At 43.9% G+C, this 15,681-nt stretch overlaps 1 protein-coding gene across 2 annotated transcripts in view; it reads right to left on the bottom strand.

Annotated features, from left to right (window-relative positions):
- Positions 1 to 15,681, bottom strand: part of LOC115169562 (GREB1-like protein) — an 83,910-nt gene that overhangs the window by 29,352 nt on the left and 38,877 nt on the right. The window contains exons 1-7 of one of the 2 annotated variants that reach the window (XM_029725298.1): positions 12,864 to 13,138; positions 9,324 to 9,443; positions 5,727 to 5,886; positions 5,079 to 5,261; positions 4,610 to 4,786; positions 4,141 to 4,317; positions 3,655 to 3,780 (exon numbers count right to left, since the gene is read on the bottom strand). In XM_029725298.1, the coding sequence (XP_029581158.1) occupies positions 3,655 to 3,780; positions 4,141 to 4,317; positions 4,610 to 4,786; positions 5,079 to 5,261; positions 5,727 to 5,883 (820 nt within the window). In that variant the 5' untranslated portion in view covers positions 5,884 to 5,886; positions 9,324 to 9,443; positions 12,864 to 13,138. Of the gene's footprint in view, positions 1 to 3,654; positions 3,781 to 4,140; positions 4,318 to 4,609; positions 4,787 to 5,078; positions 5,262 to 5,726; positions 5,887 to 9,323; positions 9,444 to 12,863; positions 13,139 to 15,681 lie in introns of those variants that run through there. The other variant, XM_029725296.1, reaches the window with a different exon arrangement.

The raw sequence follows: 15,681 nt of genomic DNA on the forward strand, positions 1-15,681 counted from the left end.
TGATGTGGATATATTGAAGCAACATCTGAAGACATCAGTTAGGAAGTTAAAGCTTGGTCGCAATTGGGTCTTCTAAATAGACAATGACCCCAAGCATACTTCCAAAGTTGTTGAAAATGGCTTAAGGACAACAAAGACAAGGTATTGGAGTGGCCATCACAAAACCCTGACCTCAATCCTATAGAAAATTTGTGGGTAGAACTGAAAAAGCGTGTGCGTGCAAGGAGGCCTACAAACCTGACGTTTGACCCAAGTTAAACAATTTAAAGGCAATGCTACCTTTATTTAACTAGGCAAGTCAGTTAAGAACAAATTCTTATTTTCAATGACAGCCTAGGAACAGTGGGTTAACTGCCTTGTTCAGGGGCAGAATGACAGGTTTTTACCTTGTCAGCTCAGGGATTCGATCTTGCAAACTTTCAGTTACTAGTCCAACGCTCTAACCACTAGGCTACTTGCCACCCCACAAATACTAATTGAGTGTATGTAAACTTCTGACCCACTGGAAATGTGATGAAAGAAATAAAAGCTGAAATAAATCAATCTCTCTGCTATTATTCTGACATTTCACATTCTTAAAATAAAGTGGTGATCCTAACTGACCTAGACAGGGATTTTTACTCGGATTAAATGTCAGGAATTGTGAAAAACTGAGTTTAAATGTATTTGGCTAAGGCCTGTAAAGGATGTAAAGCCATAACACACGTTTTTTTCAGCAGCAGACTATGATCGATAATGTCAAAAGATGCATGACAAAAAAGCTCCCACAATCATATTATTATCAATTTCTTTCAGCCAATCAACAGTAATTTGTGTTAGTACCGCTCATGTTGAGTGCCCCTCCCTATAAGCGTGAGGTGAAAGTCAGTTGTGAAATAGCATTGTATCTGGTTCAACACTCTCTTTTTTTCAATGTAAATGGTCCGGGTGGCCATTTGATTAATTGTTCAGCAGTCTTAGAAAAGCTGTTAAGGAGACTTTTGGACCTAGACTTGGCGCTACGGTTACATTTGTCATGCGGTAGCAGAGAGAACAGTCTACTGTGACATTAATGCTAGTACGAACTCGGACCCAGGCGCAGAGAAACACAGAATATTTACTCAAGATCTTCATCCCAAAACAACAAAGCAAGGGCACTCGAGAACACTGAACAAAACATGAGACCTGAGCAACTGACCCAGTCCACAGAGGAACCTAAATAGTCATCCAGCATGTGATCCCAATAAGCCCAATCAGGGTCACCTGGACACTAGAAGTAACCCAAGGGTGCTCTCCAGTAGCAACCTCAGGTAGTACACTCAAGGGAGAAAACCTGACCTGTGACACTATGACTTGGGTGACTGGAGTCTTTGACAATTTTTTGGGCCTTCTGGGATGATAGTGTTGATGTGAGCCATGACTAGCCTTTCAAAGCACTTCATGGCTTCCGACATGAGTGCTATGGGGCGGTAGTCATTTAGGCAGGTTACCTTCGCATTCTTTGGCACAGGGACTATGGTGGTCTGCTTGAAACATGTAGGTATTACAGAATCGGTCAGGGAGAGGTTGAAAATGTCAGTGAAGACACTTGCCAGTTGGTCCGCGCATGCTCTGAGTACACACCCTGGTAATCCGTTTGGCCCTCGGCCTTGTGAATTTTGACACAAGGCTACGGAGAGCGTAATCACACAGTCGTCCGGAACAGCTGGTGCTCTCAGTGTTGCTTGCATCGAAGCGAGCATAAAAGGCATTTAGCTCTTCTGGTAGGCTCGCGTCACTGGGCAGCTTGCAGCTGGGTTTCTCTTCGTAGTCCATAATAGTTTGCAAGCCCTGCCACAGCTGACGAGCGTCGGAGCCAGTGTAGTAGGATTCAATCTCCGTCCTGTATTGACGCTTTGCCTGTATGATGGTTCGTCAGGAGGGCATAGCGGAATTTCGTATAAGCGTCTGGATTAATGTCCCGCATCTTGAAAGCGGTAGATCTAGCCTTTAGCTCGGTGCAGATGTTGCCTGTAATCCATGGCTTCTGGTTGGGATATGTACGTACGATCACTGTGGGGACGACGTTTTCGATGCACTTACTGATGAAGCCGGTGACTGAGGTGGTAAACTCCTCAATGTCATTGGCTGATTCACGGAACATATTCCAGTCTGTGCTAGCAAAGCAGTCCTGTAGCATAACATCCGCGTCAATTGACCCCTTCCGTATTGAGCGAGTCACTGCTACTTCCTGCTTTAATCTTTGCTTGTAAGCAGGAATCAGGAGGATATCATTATGGTCAGATTTGCCAAATGGAGCATGGGGGAGAGCTTTGTATGTGTCTCTGTGTGTGGAGTAAAGGTGGTCTAGATTTTTTTTCTCCTCTGGTTGCACCTGTAATATGCTGGTGGAAATGAGGTAAAACAGATTTAAGTTTGTCTGCATTAAAGTCCCCGGCCACTAGGATCGCCGCTTCTGGATGAGCATTTTTTTTAATGGTTATGGCCTTATATAGCTCGTTGAGTGCAGTCTTAGTTCCAGCATCGGTTTGTGGTGGTAAATAGATAGCTACGAATAATATAGATGATACATCTCTTGGTAGATAGTGTGGTCTACAGCTTATCATGAGGTACTCTACCTCAGGTGAGCAATAGCTTGAGACGTCTTTAATATTAGACATCGCGCACCAGCAGTTATTGACAAATAGACACACACCCCCGCCCCTTGTCTTCCCAGACATAACTGCTCTGTCCTGCTGATTCATGGAAAACCCAGCCAGCTCTATCGTACCCGTGTCGTCGTTCAGCCATGACTCGGTGAAACATAAGATATTGCAGTTTTTTATGTCCCATTGGTAGGATTGTCTCGACCGTAGATCATCGAGTTTTTTTTTTCCAGTGATTGCACGTTGGCCAATAGAACCGATGGTAGTGTCGATTTACTCAATCGCCTACGAATCCTCACAAGGCACCCTGACCTTCTCCCTCTGTATCTTAGTCTTTTCTTCACGCAAACAATGGGGATTTGGGCCTGGTCTCCGGAAAGCAGTATATCCTTCGTGTCGGACTCATTAAAGAAAATAATCTTTGTCCAGTTCGAGGTGAGTAATCGCTGTTCTGATGTCCAGAAGCTCTTTTCAGTCATAAGAGATGGTAGCAGCAACTTTATGTCCAAAATAAGTTTCAAACAAAATAGCACAGTTGGTTAGTATCCCGTAAAACGGCAGCCATCCCCTCCGGCGCCATTATTATTCAGAGTTTGTTGCTGGCATTTCATGCCCAAGTTTGCTAATCTTGCCAATAAAAAATGTAAGTAGTTGGCAATATCAGAGGGTTTTGGGATGAATAAACCGTCTGATTCAATGAATGATGGAGCTGAGTTTTCCTTTTTGCCCAAAATGTCATTTAAGGTGCTCCAAAGCTTTTTACTATCATCCTTTATTTAATTTATCTTTGTTTCATAGTACAGTTTCTTCTTCTTTTTGTTTAGTTTAGTCACATGATTTCTCAATGTACAGTTTGTTTGCAAATCGGAAGTGCAGCCAGACTTATTTGCCATTCCTTTTGCCTCGTCCCTCTTAGATCTCACACTGAATGAGCACTAACTGCACTATAAACTGAGACAGAGTTGACTGCCATGAGCGTGTCCTACCTGAGAGGGAGAAAGAGGAAGAGGAGGGTGTGCGTGTGTCCTACCTGAGAGGGAGAAAGGGGAAGAGCTGTGTCCATTGGTGCCTCCATTCTCCTTGCTACTCAGGGAGGATGAGGAACTGGGCTTGGAGGTGGACGCACTGCTATTGGAGAACTGGCGCGTCTTGCAGTCTGGGGAAAAGGAGGGGAGAAATAAATAACATTTTTAAAATAGAGCTGGAAACATTATCAGTGAATCAATCAATGATACATTTTGTATATATATTGATGGGTCATAAAACAAATATAGCCCCAGGCCAATAACACATTTTAGTTATTACAAACGTTACAAAAACCACTCAACTCCATTAGGCTACTATGCATTTGTAATGCATTTACTAAATTACTATGCAACATCCTGTCATGTTGTAGAAACATACAATGTTACTATTGTAATTACAGTGTTACAACACAGGTATGAGAGAAATTCAATGTAAAGTGTTGCAGAAAGTGTGTGAAATGATTGCAGATAGGGTCAGAGAGACATCTCACCTTTCCAGCAGATGAGGGGTCCTTTGCAGAGAGCACCCTGAGAGTTCTTCACCAGGTAGTATTTTAAGTGCTTCTGCTTCTTGGGCTGCGTGGCCAGCTTCAGGTTGATGTGGTTAGAGAACTCAGTAAAGTACCGGAACCCCTTCTCCCCACAGCCAACACAGTTCCCTGAAAACCCTGCACACACAACACATACACAACATATTATAAGGATACATTATAGTCTTATGTCAATATTTATATCGCCAAACATTTATGAACAACAAAAAGAAGCTGTTCAATTCAATGGGGCATTAGGAGGCCACAGCACAGGTTAACCAAATGCTGAATGCAACAGTAATCAAAACTAGTTGCAAGCTACGGTATGGAGGGTGGTAAAAATCTAGCATTTCCGATGACTCATCTAAGCTGAGCGGGTAAAATACTCATATGTCTACCTCAGTATATCAGGTCATAGAGACGGACTGACCTAAAAGTGCATTTTTCCCGTTCTCATCAGGCAGAAAGCGCCTGTCCACGGCACACACCAGGATGTGCTCTGGGACGCTGGAGGACTTAGCACCGACAAGCTCGAAGCCAGCTGGGACTTCGATCGGTTCCGTCGCCATGGAGACCAGACGGAGGTCCTTACCGGCCTGGCAGAAGCCTGAGAAGAACAGTCAGCTCGGGAGTAAACATCCACAACAACACCACACAGTACACGTACCATGGTCGCGTTCACTGGAATTAGTATTATCGTCATCAACTTGCTGAATAATATTTATATAGATGTCTACGATACATTGGAACATACCAAGCTGAATATTGTTGCAAACATGTGGTGTTCCTAAGTAGAGAATGTATTAAGATGTGTTCTTAAGATATGCTTTTTTAGCAAGGATTTGAACCCCAGGGGTTCCCAGGACAAAAGGAGTATGAGATGTTTTTTGAGGCCTTACCGTCCATGGTGCAGCAGCCGTCGGGTGCAGGGCCCTGGTGTAGGTAGGGCAGAGGGGGGCTGCTGGGGTCAGAGTCCTCCTCCTCCTCCAGCTCTTCCAGACCGTTAGAGGCCCGGCCGTTTAGCAGATCCTGACCCTTAGGCTCCCCGCACGGCATGTACAGGTCCACCTTGGGCTTTACATCTGACCCAATAACACACAATGACCCCCGTAAGACATAATGTCGCCATCATACACCACATCACACAGCACAATAAATTCTCCTGGAGTGAAGATGCCAGACAAAGGCAAGGAGATGGAGATCGGAGGCTTTGCAAGTCCTTTTTCAAGAGAAGGACAAACCCATAACACATTACATGGCCACGTTCAAGTCCACCTCTCTTCAAGAGAACTAAATAAGTGAGATGATATGGATTTGCTGTGTGTGTGGGTATAATGTAATGACTAATTCTCAAGTCCTATTCAACTGGTTATCATTAACATAACTAAACATGATCAGAGAAAGACGTTTTTTTCCCAATGTGTTTCTGTTATCTATAATCCACTAATGAAACAGTCAGCTAGCTATAGCTAGTGTTTTGTACTGTTTCTATACATAACGACCTTGATGAGGACAGAGAACGGAGCCATGCAGACAGAGAGAAGTACCATCCATGTTGCCAGGATACTGGTCAGGCTCCAGATATAGCTGAGTGAAGATGGGCTGTGGGTCTCCACTGCTGGAGCGTAGGGAGGCCTTGATGGAGTTGTGGAGGGCCTCCTCGAAGCGAGCAGATTTCAGCTGCCCTGCGTACGAATTCCCCATTATCTGTAATGAGAAGAACGGTATAACATGGACAAAAGCACAGCTATGCACTCAAGGCTCAGCTCCATCCACGTCGATTAGTAAGAGAGAACAGAGTAGGAATCCAATCTACAAAGGATACTTGTCCAGGGGTCATATAGATGCTAGGACGCACTTACAGTCTCACATAAGATGCATGCGCACACACAATCTCTCACTCTCTTTACCTTTTATCCCCTCTGTCTTTATCCCTACCCTATTTCTTTCTGGTTTTGTCTCTAAATCTTTCCCTCTCTTTCTGAATTTCAGTATGTCGCCCTGGCCTCATTGCCCCCTCCTTTGGTCCACTCTTCGGACATCTGCCGAGGTCGGCTGTGTGGGCCTGGGGTTGAGGTTGGGAAGCAGGTGGCAGCTGGACAGACAGGGGGACACACATGTGGCCTGGTGGCACTGAAGAGTGTAAGGGGGGGGGCTTAGTGAAAACTCTTGTTCAAATAGAACAGAAGTGACCAGTACAGGGAAAGGGTAATAGCCAAGTACCCCCATAATGAATGACTGGTATAGACTGTCCAGCTAAATAACTATCCTTAAACAACTCTCCTTAACGCTCCTCTCCTTTTTCTGGCCATTGCCCTTTTCATATCACCCAGCCATTCATTTGCAGGGTTTACAATTATAAAGGACTGAAAAGAAAGTCCTATTTTTTTGCCTGCTAATATATGGTCTTGGCCTGAAAAACCCTCCGTACCATTGTCCTTGGGCTACATTTGGCAGGTGTTACTGTAGTGTTGTATAAACGCAACCATTAACAGCCAAGTCAAGCCACAGGTTGAAGGTTTCATCTGTTTGGGAACAACTAGGACTCTGTAACCATCACATTGTCTGCGCAGGTTTTTTAGGGGCACAATTACTAGTGATATCATGTATTTTGACTAACTCTATGCCTAGCAATATTACATTTTGACTATGCCAAGCGATGTATAAATGGCTTGGCTATCGAACAACTAGTCCAAATGAAACTCCTGTATCTGCAATGTAAAAGAAATGTACAGGAATATAGACTACATATGATATCTATTGGACATAGAGAATTTGCAGACAAATCACATTTAAATATAACTAACCAATTTGTATCTATTTTTTACATGTAAAAAAACAAGTTGCATCCAATCCAGATCATTTGATTGACAGGTGAATTGCCACTGGACAAAATACCCCTCGCCTAAGGTAACCATTATAAAATACAACCAACTAAGACTTAACTGGGTTAATCATTATATCAAGAGAACCTATTTTACTGAGATCAATCTGACAAATACAAAGCACTATTCAGTGTCTATGTTGATTCTACTCAAAAGCTCTTTGTTCACCCTTTTAAAATGAAGAAGCATGCCTCTTCCCATGTTGTCTTTAGCTACTGTAGTGTAGCCGTCTAAAACCCTGAACCCTTCTATTCTGTCAATAACCGGCAGGCTTGGTAATCAAGTTGAAACAGTCAGCCATCCGAGGTCCTGGTCCTGCCCTAACCTGTCCCATGCCTGGACAGGTTCAAGCCTGGCTGATTACCCAAGAACCTACCCAGAGGGAAAAGGGGCAGAGAGAATGAGAAGAAAGAGAGAGACAGCAAGAGAGAGCGAGAGAGAGACAGTGAGAGAGAGACAGCTTTGGCAATGTACACATATGTTTCCCATGCCAATAAAGCCCTTTGACTTGAGAGAGATAGAGAGGGGGTGGGATATGGCCAGCCAAGGCAGACAAAGGACAAGATTAAGTGTGGTGCCTGATTGTGCTTTGACAGAGATAAGCAGCTTAACATAAAGAAGCTACAGTATTTCTCCCTCCGCTGACGGGTGGATGGATGGAGAAAGGTAGAAAGAGATAGAGAGAGAACTACCCAAGGTGTGTTTAAAGAGGTGGCGGAGCCTGGTGAAGGCGTCCACATGCTTCCCATATATTATGACAACATTTTGTGACGTTTTTGTTCGTTTTGGTCTTCGGCTGTTTGTGCACACGTCATTTTTTCTCAAAGTTGGTAGCGGTTTCATGCACATTTTTTCACTTGAGAAATACTGCACCAAACATCTGAGTTAGTTGTAGAATTCTCGGCAAAAACATGAAAAGATTAATTCAGTCTGGTTTCGGCGTCTCAAGATAGACAAACAGTACTATTGCCGCTTTTTTCACATTTTTCAAGCAAACGTATTTTAAGGGAGTATGAGAGCACACTCATTCGGTTCGCCGAACCGAAGCATGCTGATGCCTTCAGGGGTTTTCCGGAGGACTTCCAGGTCAATTCAAGAGCCCAGAGCAGCAGAGAACAGATTTGTCCTTAAACCTCACAAAGTGAAGCCATAGTGGTGACCTCACAAAGCTGACACATGGGAGAGGTGGAGAGGGGAACACAGACGAGACCCTTCAACACGTGCTCCATCAGAACAAAGCCACACCGTGACAAAGGTGGCCTAATGGATGTGGCTGGAGCAGGAGAGAGATAGAGGAAGTGGGTGGTCAGGAGTGAGATAGAGGAAGTGGCTGGAGCAGGAGAGAGAGAGAGAGGAAGTGGGTGGTCAGGAGAGAGAGAGAGGAAGTGGGTGGTCAGGAGTGAGATAGAGGAAGTGGGTGGTCAGGAGAGAGATAGAGGAAGTGGGTGGTCAGGAGTGAGATAGAGGAAGTGGGTGGTCAGGAGAGAGAGAGAGGAAGTGGGTGGTCAGGAGTGAGATAGAGGAAGTGGGTGGTCAGGAGAGAGAGAGAGAGAGGGAGGCAGTGGGTGGTCAGGAGAGAGAGAGAGAGAGAGAGAGAGAGAGAGAGGAAGTGGGTGGTCAGGAGTGAGATAGAGGAAGTGGGTGGTCAGGAGAGAGAGAGAGAGAGAGAGAGAGAGGAAGTGGGTTGTCAGGAGAGAGATAGAGGAAGTGGGTGGTCAGGAGTGGTTTCAGGCGGGGTTTCATTTGACATAATTCTGTTTGATGAATGATGAAATAGTGTCTGATCTGTGTTTCCAGGTAGTGACAGAATCATGTTTGGAGAAGTGAAGTGACTGAGATCTCCATTTTCTCCAGAGGCAACTGGAAGCTGACCAGAAAACCCGTCTCAGATTCTTCCACAGATTCCTGAGCCTGGGTGGCCATAATGGTCATATTGCAAGAGTCTAACCCCCGTGCAGAATTAAGGTCTGGTCCTGTGACAAGCTGGCAAATTCCAGGAGGCCATATGGGAGAAAAAAAATAGGTCTTGTTCATTAGGAATTAAATGAAAGAAAATTGTCAGACATTTTGTCCAATAAGAAACGCTCGTTATGGTTTCACGCTTTGACATGTTTTGCTACGGTGTGCCCTAAGGAACAAGACCCTCCCTTCTCTCTTTACACATCTTTCCCATTCGGACTTTACCTCACTTTCCCGACGCGACTTTAAAACATGATAATCTCATGTATTATCACGTCATCTTGGTGTAGCTGACCTTACCTTGTGTGATTGTTCCCAGGCGTGAAGGGATTTGTTCTCCTCTGCTACATGATGGGTCAGAAGAACCACTGTGTAGAAACGTCCTGCAGTGACATCCCCCTCAGCAGCACTGTTCTAGACCTAAAGAGAGAGGTCGGATGAATACATGAGATTAACAGAATGCATCTTCACCCAAGGATCCAAATGAACAGACATATGGAATATAGGAGACATACTGTATAGTAGGCTAAAGGTTTATAGTTGGCTAATTGTCTGAAACTGATTAGTACACTAAGGAAGACGATCATGCCACGCTGGTGTTTTTAAAGGCGAGAGCGTCGAATCAGGCTTTGACACGGTTGATATACTGTATGCAAGGAGAAGTGTTTGCTGCAAATAACACACGGTAGGCCTGCAGCACCTTTCATCTCAAGATATCAAATCAAACCCAATATTTCAAAAATCCTATTGAAATGAAACTCAAGGTTGAAAGATGCACGAAAGCTTTTAAATAGTCAGTACAGTCCACACAACATGTCTGACCATGTTGGCTGCACTTAGAGCAATGAGAGAGGCCACTCAAAAGTTAAGAGGAGCTTAACAGATTGCACAAAACCATGACATATGTAGTGACCGTTGGCGGTGAACAGGGGTCATGTGATACGGTAGCCTCTGGGTATTTTTGTAAAACACACTAGAGTGTTAGGGTTTGTAATCATTCACACACACACACACACACACACACACACACACACACACACACACACACACACACACACACACACACACACACACACACACACACACACACACACACACACACCACCAACTACTAAAAACTGGTACAGATATAAGATCTTAATTTGACCAGTTTCTCACAGCAGGAAAATAATCCTGCAGCAACAAGAAATTTGAACTTTGGTGTGGATTATAATTCATGGAGTTTTTGTAGGCGTTGATAAATGTTTTTTTTTAATTAAGTCTGACATTTTAAAGTGGAAATTTCAAACTTTAGAAGCCTTTTTAAACCTTGAATACACTACACGTTTGCATTTCCTGCTTTGCAGGACATTTCCTGCAACAGCAGAATGATCAAATTAAGATCCTACATCTGTACTTCCACTTTGACCCCAAGCATTGTTTACCCACTCCTAGACCTTATACAACTAAGCTGATACAAAGTTCCCTTCAAAACATTGACTGTCACAAGAATGCTCCCTGTCACCATCCAGTAATGCACGGTCCTTGTTGTGCAGTTTTTGGGACCTAGTGTCCCTAATTTGCCCCTGCCTGTGGTCTGGGGCCCAAGTCCTCGCGCTTGCATTACATACACACTGATTTGTCCTGTTAACCACATTGAAGTAGTTAACTTTGTGAATGATTAGCCTCACACTGATAGGGCTAATCAAACTACAGAGCTACATGGTCAATGGGAGGGACAAGGGGATAGGGGGATAAGGGAGGTCATGCAAATTCCATACCATCCAGGTCAGACAGTGCTATACCTTTACCGGAACCCTGTATGAGTTTAGGTGGACATTCTCTTTAGTACAGACTGAACATCCAAATCTTCCTTCACTTCTAGATACACACATTAAGGGCCCTCTAGGCAGCCAATTCTGCATTCACAGTAATATAACCCATTCTATGAGACATTCTTATCACACCGGCCTATCAGTAGGCCTAGACTACACATCACTCTTAACATAACCCTGTATCTCTGTCCATGATCACAGGGTCACTATCAACAGCATTAACCCCCCACTTGGCCAGAGTGTTGAAATATTTTCATGGCTGTCAAATCAAATGATGTTTATGTGTCATATGCACAAGAAACACATGGTGTACTCAGTACAATGAACTGTTTACTCTCAACTAAATGTGACAACAATAAGAATAGAAGGTAAAAAAAAGTACTAATAATAAGAATAATCTAGGACACTGCAGATGGCCGGTGAGATGTACCTGACCCATCGGAGCCGTAAATCTAGACATACTCAGGCACAGCCTCGGGCGCCTAACGGCTGGGATCCTGTTCTTCTGGTAATGACATTTTAGGGTCCTTTCAGCATGACATGCTTGTAGGGAATTTTGCCCGAGGGGTGTAAGGAGGGAATTTAAGGCGGTGGCCGCAGAGGTACACAAACACACACAAACATACAAACACACACACACAAACACCCACATGTGCACGCCGAAGCACCCGTGCATGCGTATGCGTAAAATAGCTAACTCATTGTGAATGAACGATGTGAAAACAGAGGTCCTATTTTAGAGTGATGTGGATTTAAATTCTAAGAAATGTTACATATTTAACTCCAAGAGCACTGTGAGCTTAGCCTTGCTCCCACCCCTCCCTGTGTTCTTTCTCTCTCCCTCCTTCCCTCTCTCTGTTTCCCCCACGCCACTCCACTCCCCCTTTTGTTTCTTCCTTCATCTGCATAATGACGTTACACTCCTGACAATGGAGGGATAGAGGCAGGATAGAGAGGGATTACATCTACTTCCCCTTGGTCACAACCTGTTTCAGACCCACTCTATCACTCCTGGAACCTTTCCTTCAAAGGACAACACTGCAACGTTGCAGCCAGTCAAGGGTTCCACGTTAAGAAATCTAACTTGCTACTGTATCCACATACGTGCACATAGGCACTGGCACAAATAAACGTGTGCGGCACGCACGCACGCACGCACGCCACACACAAACACACTTTGAAAAGGAAGGGAAAAAAGGGAAAGCCGGGGTAGATGCAGAAAAAACTTGATACTGGCTCGGTGATCCTGAACATGATTTTTCTACAACGCATAGTGATTTAATAGTGTAAAATGATGTAGATCATCCAGAACACGGTAAAAAGACGACCACTGACTACTTCTTTACTTTATTATTGAAACATTCACTCAAGCTTTTGCCAGTCATCATGACTTACAATAGATCATGATAAAACAGACTACCTTAGTCATTCGAGTAAATGTATTACATATCTTAAGTAAATGTATTACGTATCTTAAGTAAATGTATTACATATCTTAAGTAAATGTATTACATATCTCAAGTAAATGTATTACATATCTTATTTTTCACAGAAATACAGGAACAATGACTGTAGGCTACACTCCTAGAAGAAAAGGTGCTATCTAGGACCTAAAAGGGTTCTTCGGCTGTCCCCATAGGAGAACCCTTTGAAGAACCCTTTTGATTCCAGGTAGAACCCTATTGGGTTCCATGTAGAACCCATTTCCCCAGAGGGTTCTACATGGAAGCCGAAAGAGTTCCGACTGGGACCAAATAGGGTTCTACCTGGAACCAAAAGAGTTCTCCTATGGGGACAGCCGAAGAACCCTTTTGGAGCCCTTTTTAACCAAGAGGGTGCTGTCAACATTAGAAAAGCCATGAATGAGGACGAGAGTACACATCAGTATAGCAGAGGAGAGCAGAGGGGGATGGGGGTTATGCAAAAAAGGACTAACATTTCCAGGCCCCTTAAATTAGGTGCTAAGAGCTGAGCCATCAACATCATGTTGGTGGAAAAGAGTAAACAATGTAATATGCTTCCATACCTTCCAAGGGTTCTCCACCAGCCAGACAGCACTTCGATAACAGAACAACAACAAAAAAACGCTCCAAAACTAAACACTAAATTCCACAATGCAAAAATAAATAAATCACAAAGTCACGAATTATAGTCCATTATGGGTGATAGGTATGTCCTAAGGAAGAGGAAAAGAGTGAGGAAATATCCAAGGAGACGTAGGGCTGATTAATTCTCATCTGGTGTGTCCCCAAGCCATCAGCAGCTCCTTGGTAATTAAACTCCACGACAGTATGGACAGCAAATACTCCTCCTTCCTCCAGTACAGCAGAACCCCTCTCTCTCTGAGTCAAGCACACACGCACCCTCCCCCAGTCCCCTTGTCCCTCCCCTATGTTGTGCCATTTGCTGTGTGTGGAGTAAATTCTCTGGGGCCTCATTCATCTTAGCCCCTCTGACCCCCTGTAGTGACAGATGCTCTTGGAGGGCCGTCCTGCCTGGCCAGGAAACAAAGACATTGGGCAACATCCCCTCCTGCCACACGGTCACACCACCCCGACACGCGTGACCATCAGCATTTAACACGCCAACAACACGGGGGAAACCCTGACACAGCAGGATGACACACTGGAGAAATGGAACTACTATACCATACACTTCTTAGATTACTAAAGAAGAAGAAACAAATCTAGTCAAAATCAACCCCCCCCTACTCTTTCTTTACTTTCACCCCTGTCTCTCCCTCTCTCTCTCTCTCTGCCACTCCCTTCCTTTTTATTAGGGCCAATTTAGAGATAGGGCAACCCCAACCACTGGCAAAATAGGGACAAGAAGAATGTCAGGTCAGCTCTGTGCATTTTGTCCCTCTTGGCCGGGCTGGGACCCTGGCCCTACAGAACAGACTACAGGCCTGGGACTGGGATGGAGACTGGGATGGACCCCTGACTGTTTTTTTTTTACCCCCGCTATAAATACCAAGGGCTCATCTGGTCAAAATAAATAAACTGGGGATCCACCTTCCGCCACCACAAATCAACAGGCGCTGGGTGGACAGATGTCAAGGATTATAGTGTCATTATAGCCTGGCTGGCTGGTCAAATGCCTCGTCATTACTAACACTGGGTCAATGGAGCGCTGGGGTGACAGATTTTATGGAAACTAAGAAATGCATTTTGGGTTTATTCTGTGAAAATAAATTCAATTACGCCACATCATGGCTAATATACTGTACAGGTAGACAAGTTTCCCTAAGTGCATAAGCAACATAACAACAGAACACTGTATTTTTTTCAATGATATAGGGACTTTGGAGACTTTTTGGGGACTAATCAATTCACCTTCTCCTCACCAGTGGTTCCCTCACACGGAATGTTCTAACTAGGCTTTTGTGACATTTTAGGTTCTCACAACAACACATCTGTAACGTTGTAATCAGATCCCAACCTATTGGCTGAGTATGAGAAAAAGATAATACTATACTCTCTGTAACCCCCCAAATCTAAGCAGCTAACTGACTGCAAAATCATTCCTTGCATACACTGCCTGGTTCCTGTTTTGGCTGCAATCTCAAAATAGCTTTTGTTAATAATTTACGCCAGCCTCGTCCATGGAGTGACCAGTTAAAAGGTTACTATGCATAAAAACATTTCCCAAACAAGCCTGTAATCCCTATGTCTGGGTCTTGTTTTTCGTTTTCTATGTTTAAGTAAAGTTGCTGAGAATTTCTCAAGCAAACTAAGAAAATTCCCAAGTCAACACACAGCTACTTGACAGTAGAAAAGACACACTCCTCTCCATACGCGGCACGGACCCTTTTTACACTTTTTCTAACATTGATATTTGACCTCATGTGGATGTGCCAATGACAACATTATTATTCTCACTCTTACATCCAACATCAGGGAGACTTAAAACAACCTCAAAAGAGCCACACAATATATTCACTATAACACCATATGTCTCTTGTCTCCACCTTCAACCTTCTTTTCAACAGTCCATTCTTAGAAAAATGACAAGCCTGAGTAAGCCAGTTGGTTAGCAATCTTAACATTACTTTACTAAAATATTGGATTCTGAATATGGATTCATAATATAACTGTGTTATCCTGGATCATTAAAGAGAAATAAACGGACAGATGAAACATTAAGTCGGAGGATGTTGATAAAGACCATATTGTTTAACTGTAATTCTTTCATTTTCATCTTTGCATAGCCAGGCAAGCAGTGTGACTGAGTGACTGCCTTAGTCTTCAGTTCATTACAGCAGATCTAGTCAACAGTTGGTTTAATCTGTCCGTATAACTCTTCTCACCTCCTCACCAATGGTTATAGTATGCCGGCCACAGGCGGTGTGTGAGACAGCTATAAACTGGGGCATTAGCCAATCAGGGCTCCATTGCTCCTCACCACTCATTCATCATACACACATCGCGCATTCTATGCTGAACGTGGAGGTTCGTGTAAATTGTATTATTATACTACACAGCGTCTGTCTGTCTGTATGGACTCTATAGGCTCCCGGGGGTAGTCCATTTGAAACAGTTGGAGTAAAGAATGAAAGAAAGAGATGACTTGTGCACTAACAGGAGACTAGCAACTTTAGTAAACATTACAGTTTCCTGTCTGATGGTAAATCAACATATGACCAATCGAAAACTCCCAAAATAAGCTTATTTGGTACAGACCAGCACTAGCAGCAGGTTGAACCTGGGAAGAGGAGTCTCGCAGTGTGATTCATCTCCCCCAGCTCCCAGCAGTAGCTCCCTCCCTGACTTTGACACAGCAGCCACGTTTAAATAGACCCGTTTGAAATGAAGATAATGAGTAAACCCAGCGGTTTCTTTGGC

The sequence above is a fragment of the Salmo trutta genome, chromosome 31 (assembly GCF_901001165.1).
Source record: "Salmo trutta chromosome 31, fSalTru1.1, whole genome shotgun sequence".
Classification (NCBI taxonomy): domain Eukaryota; kingdom Metazoa; phylum Chordata; class Actinopteri; order Salmoniformes; family Salmonidae; genus Salmo; species Salmo trutta.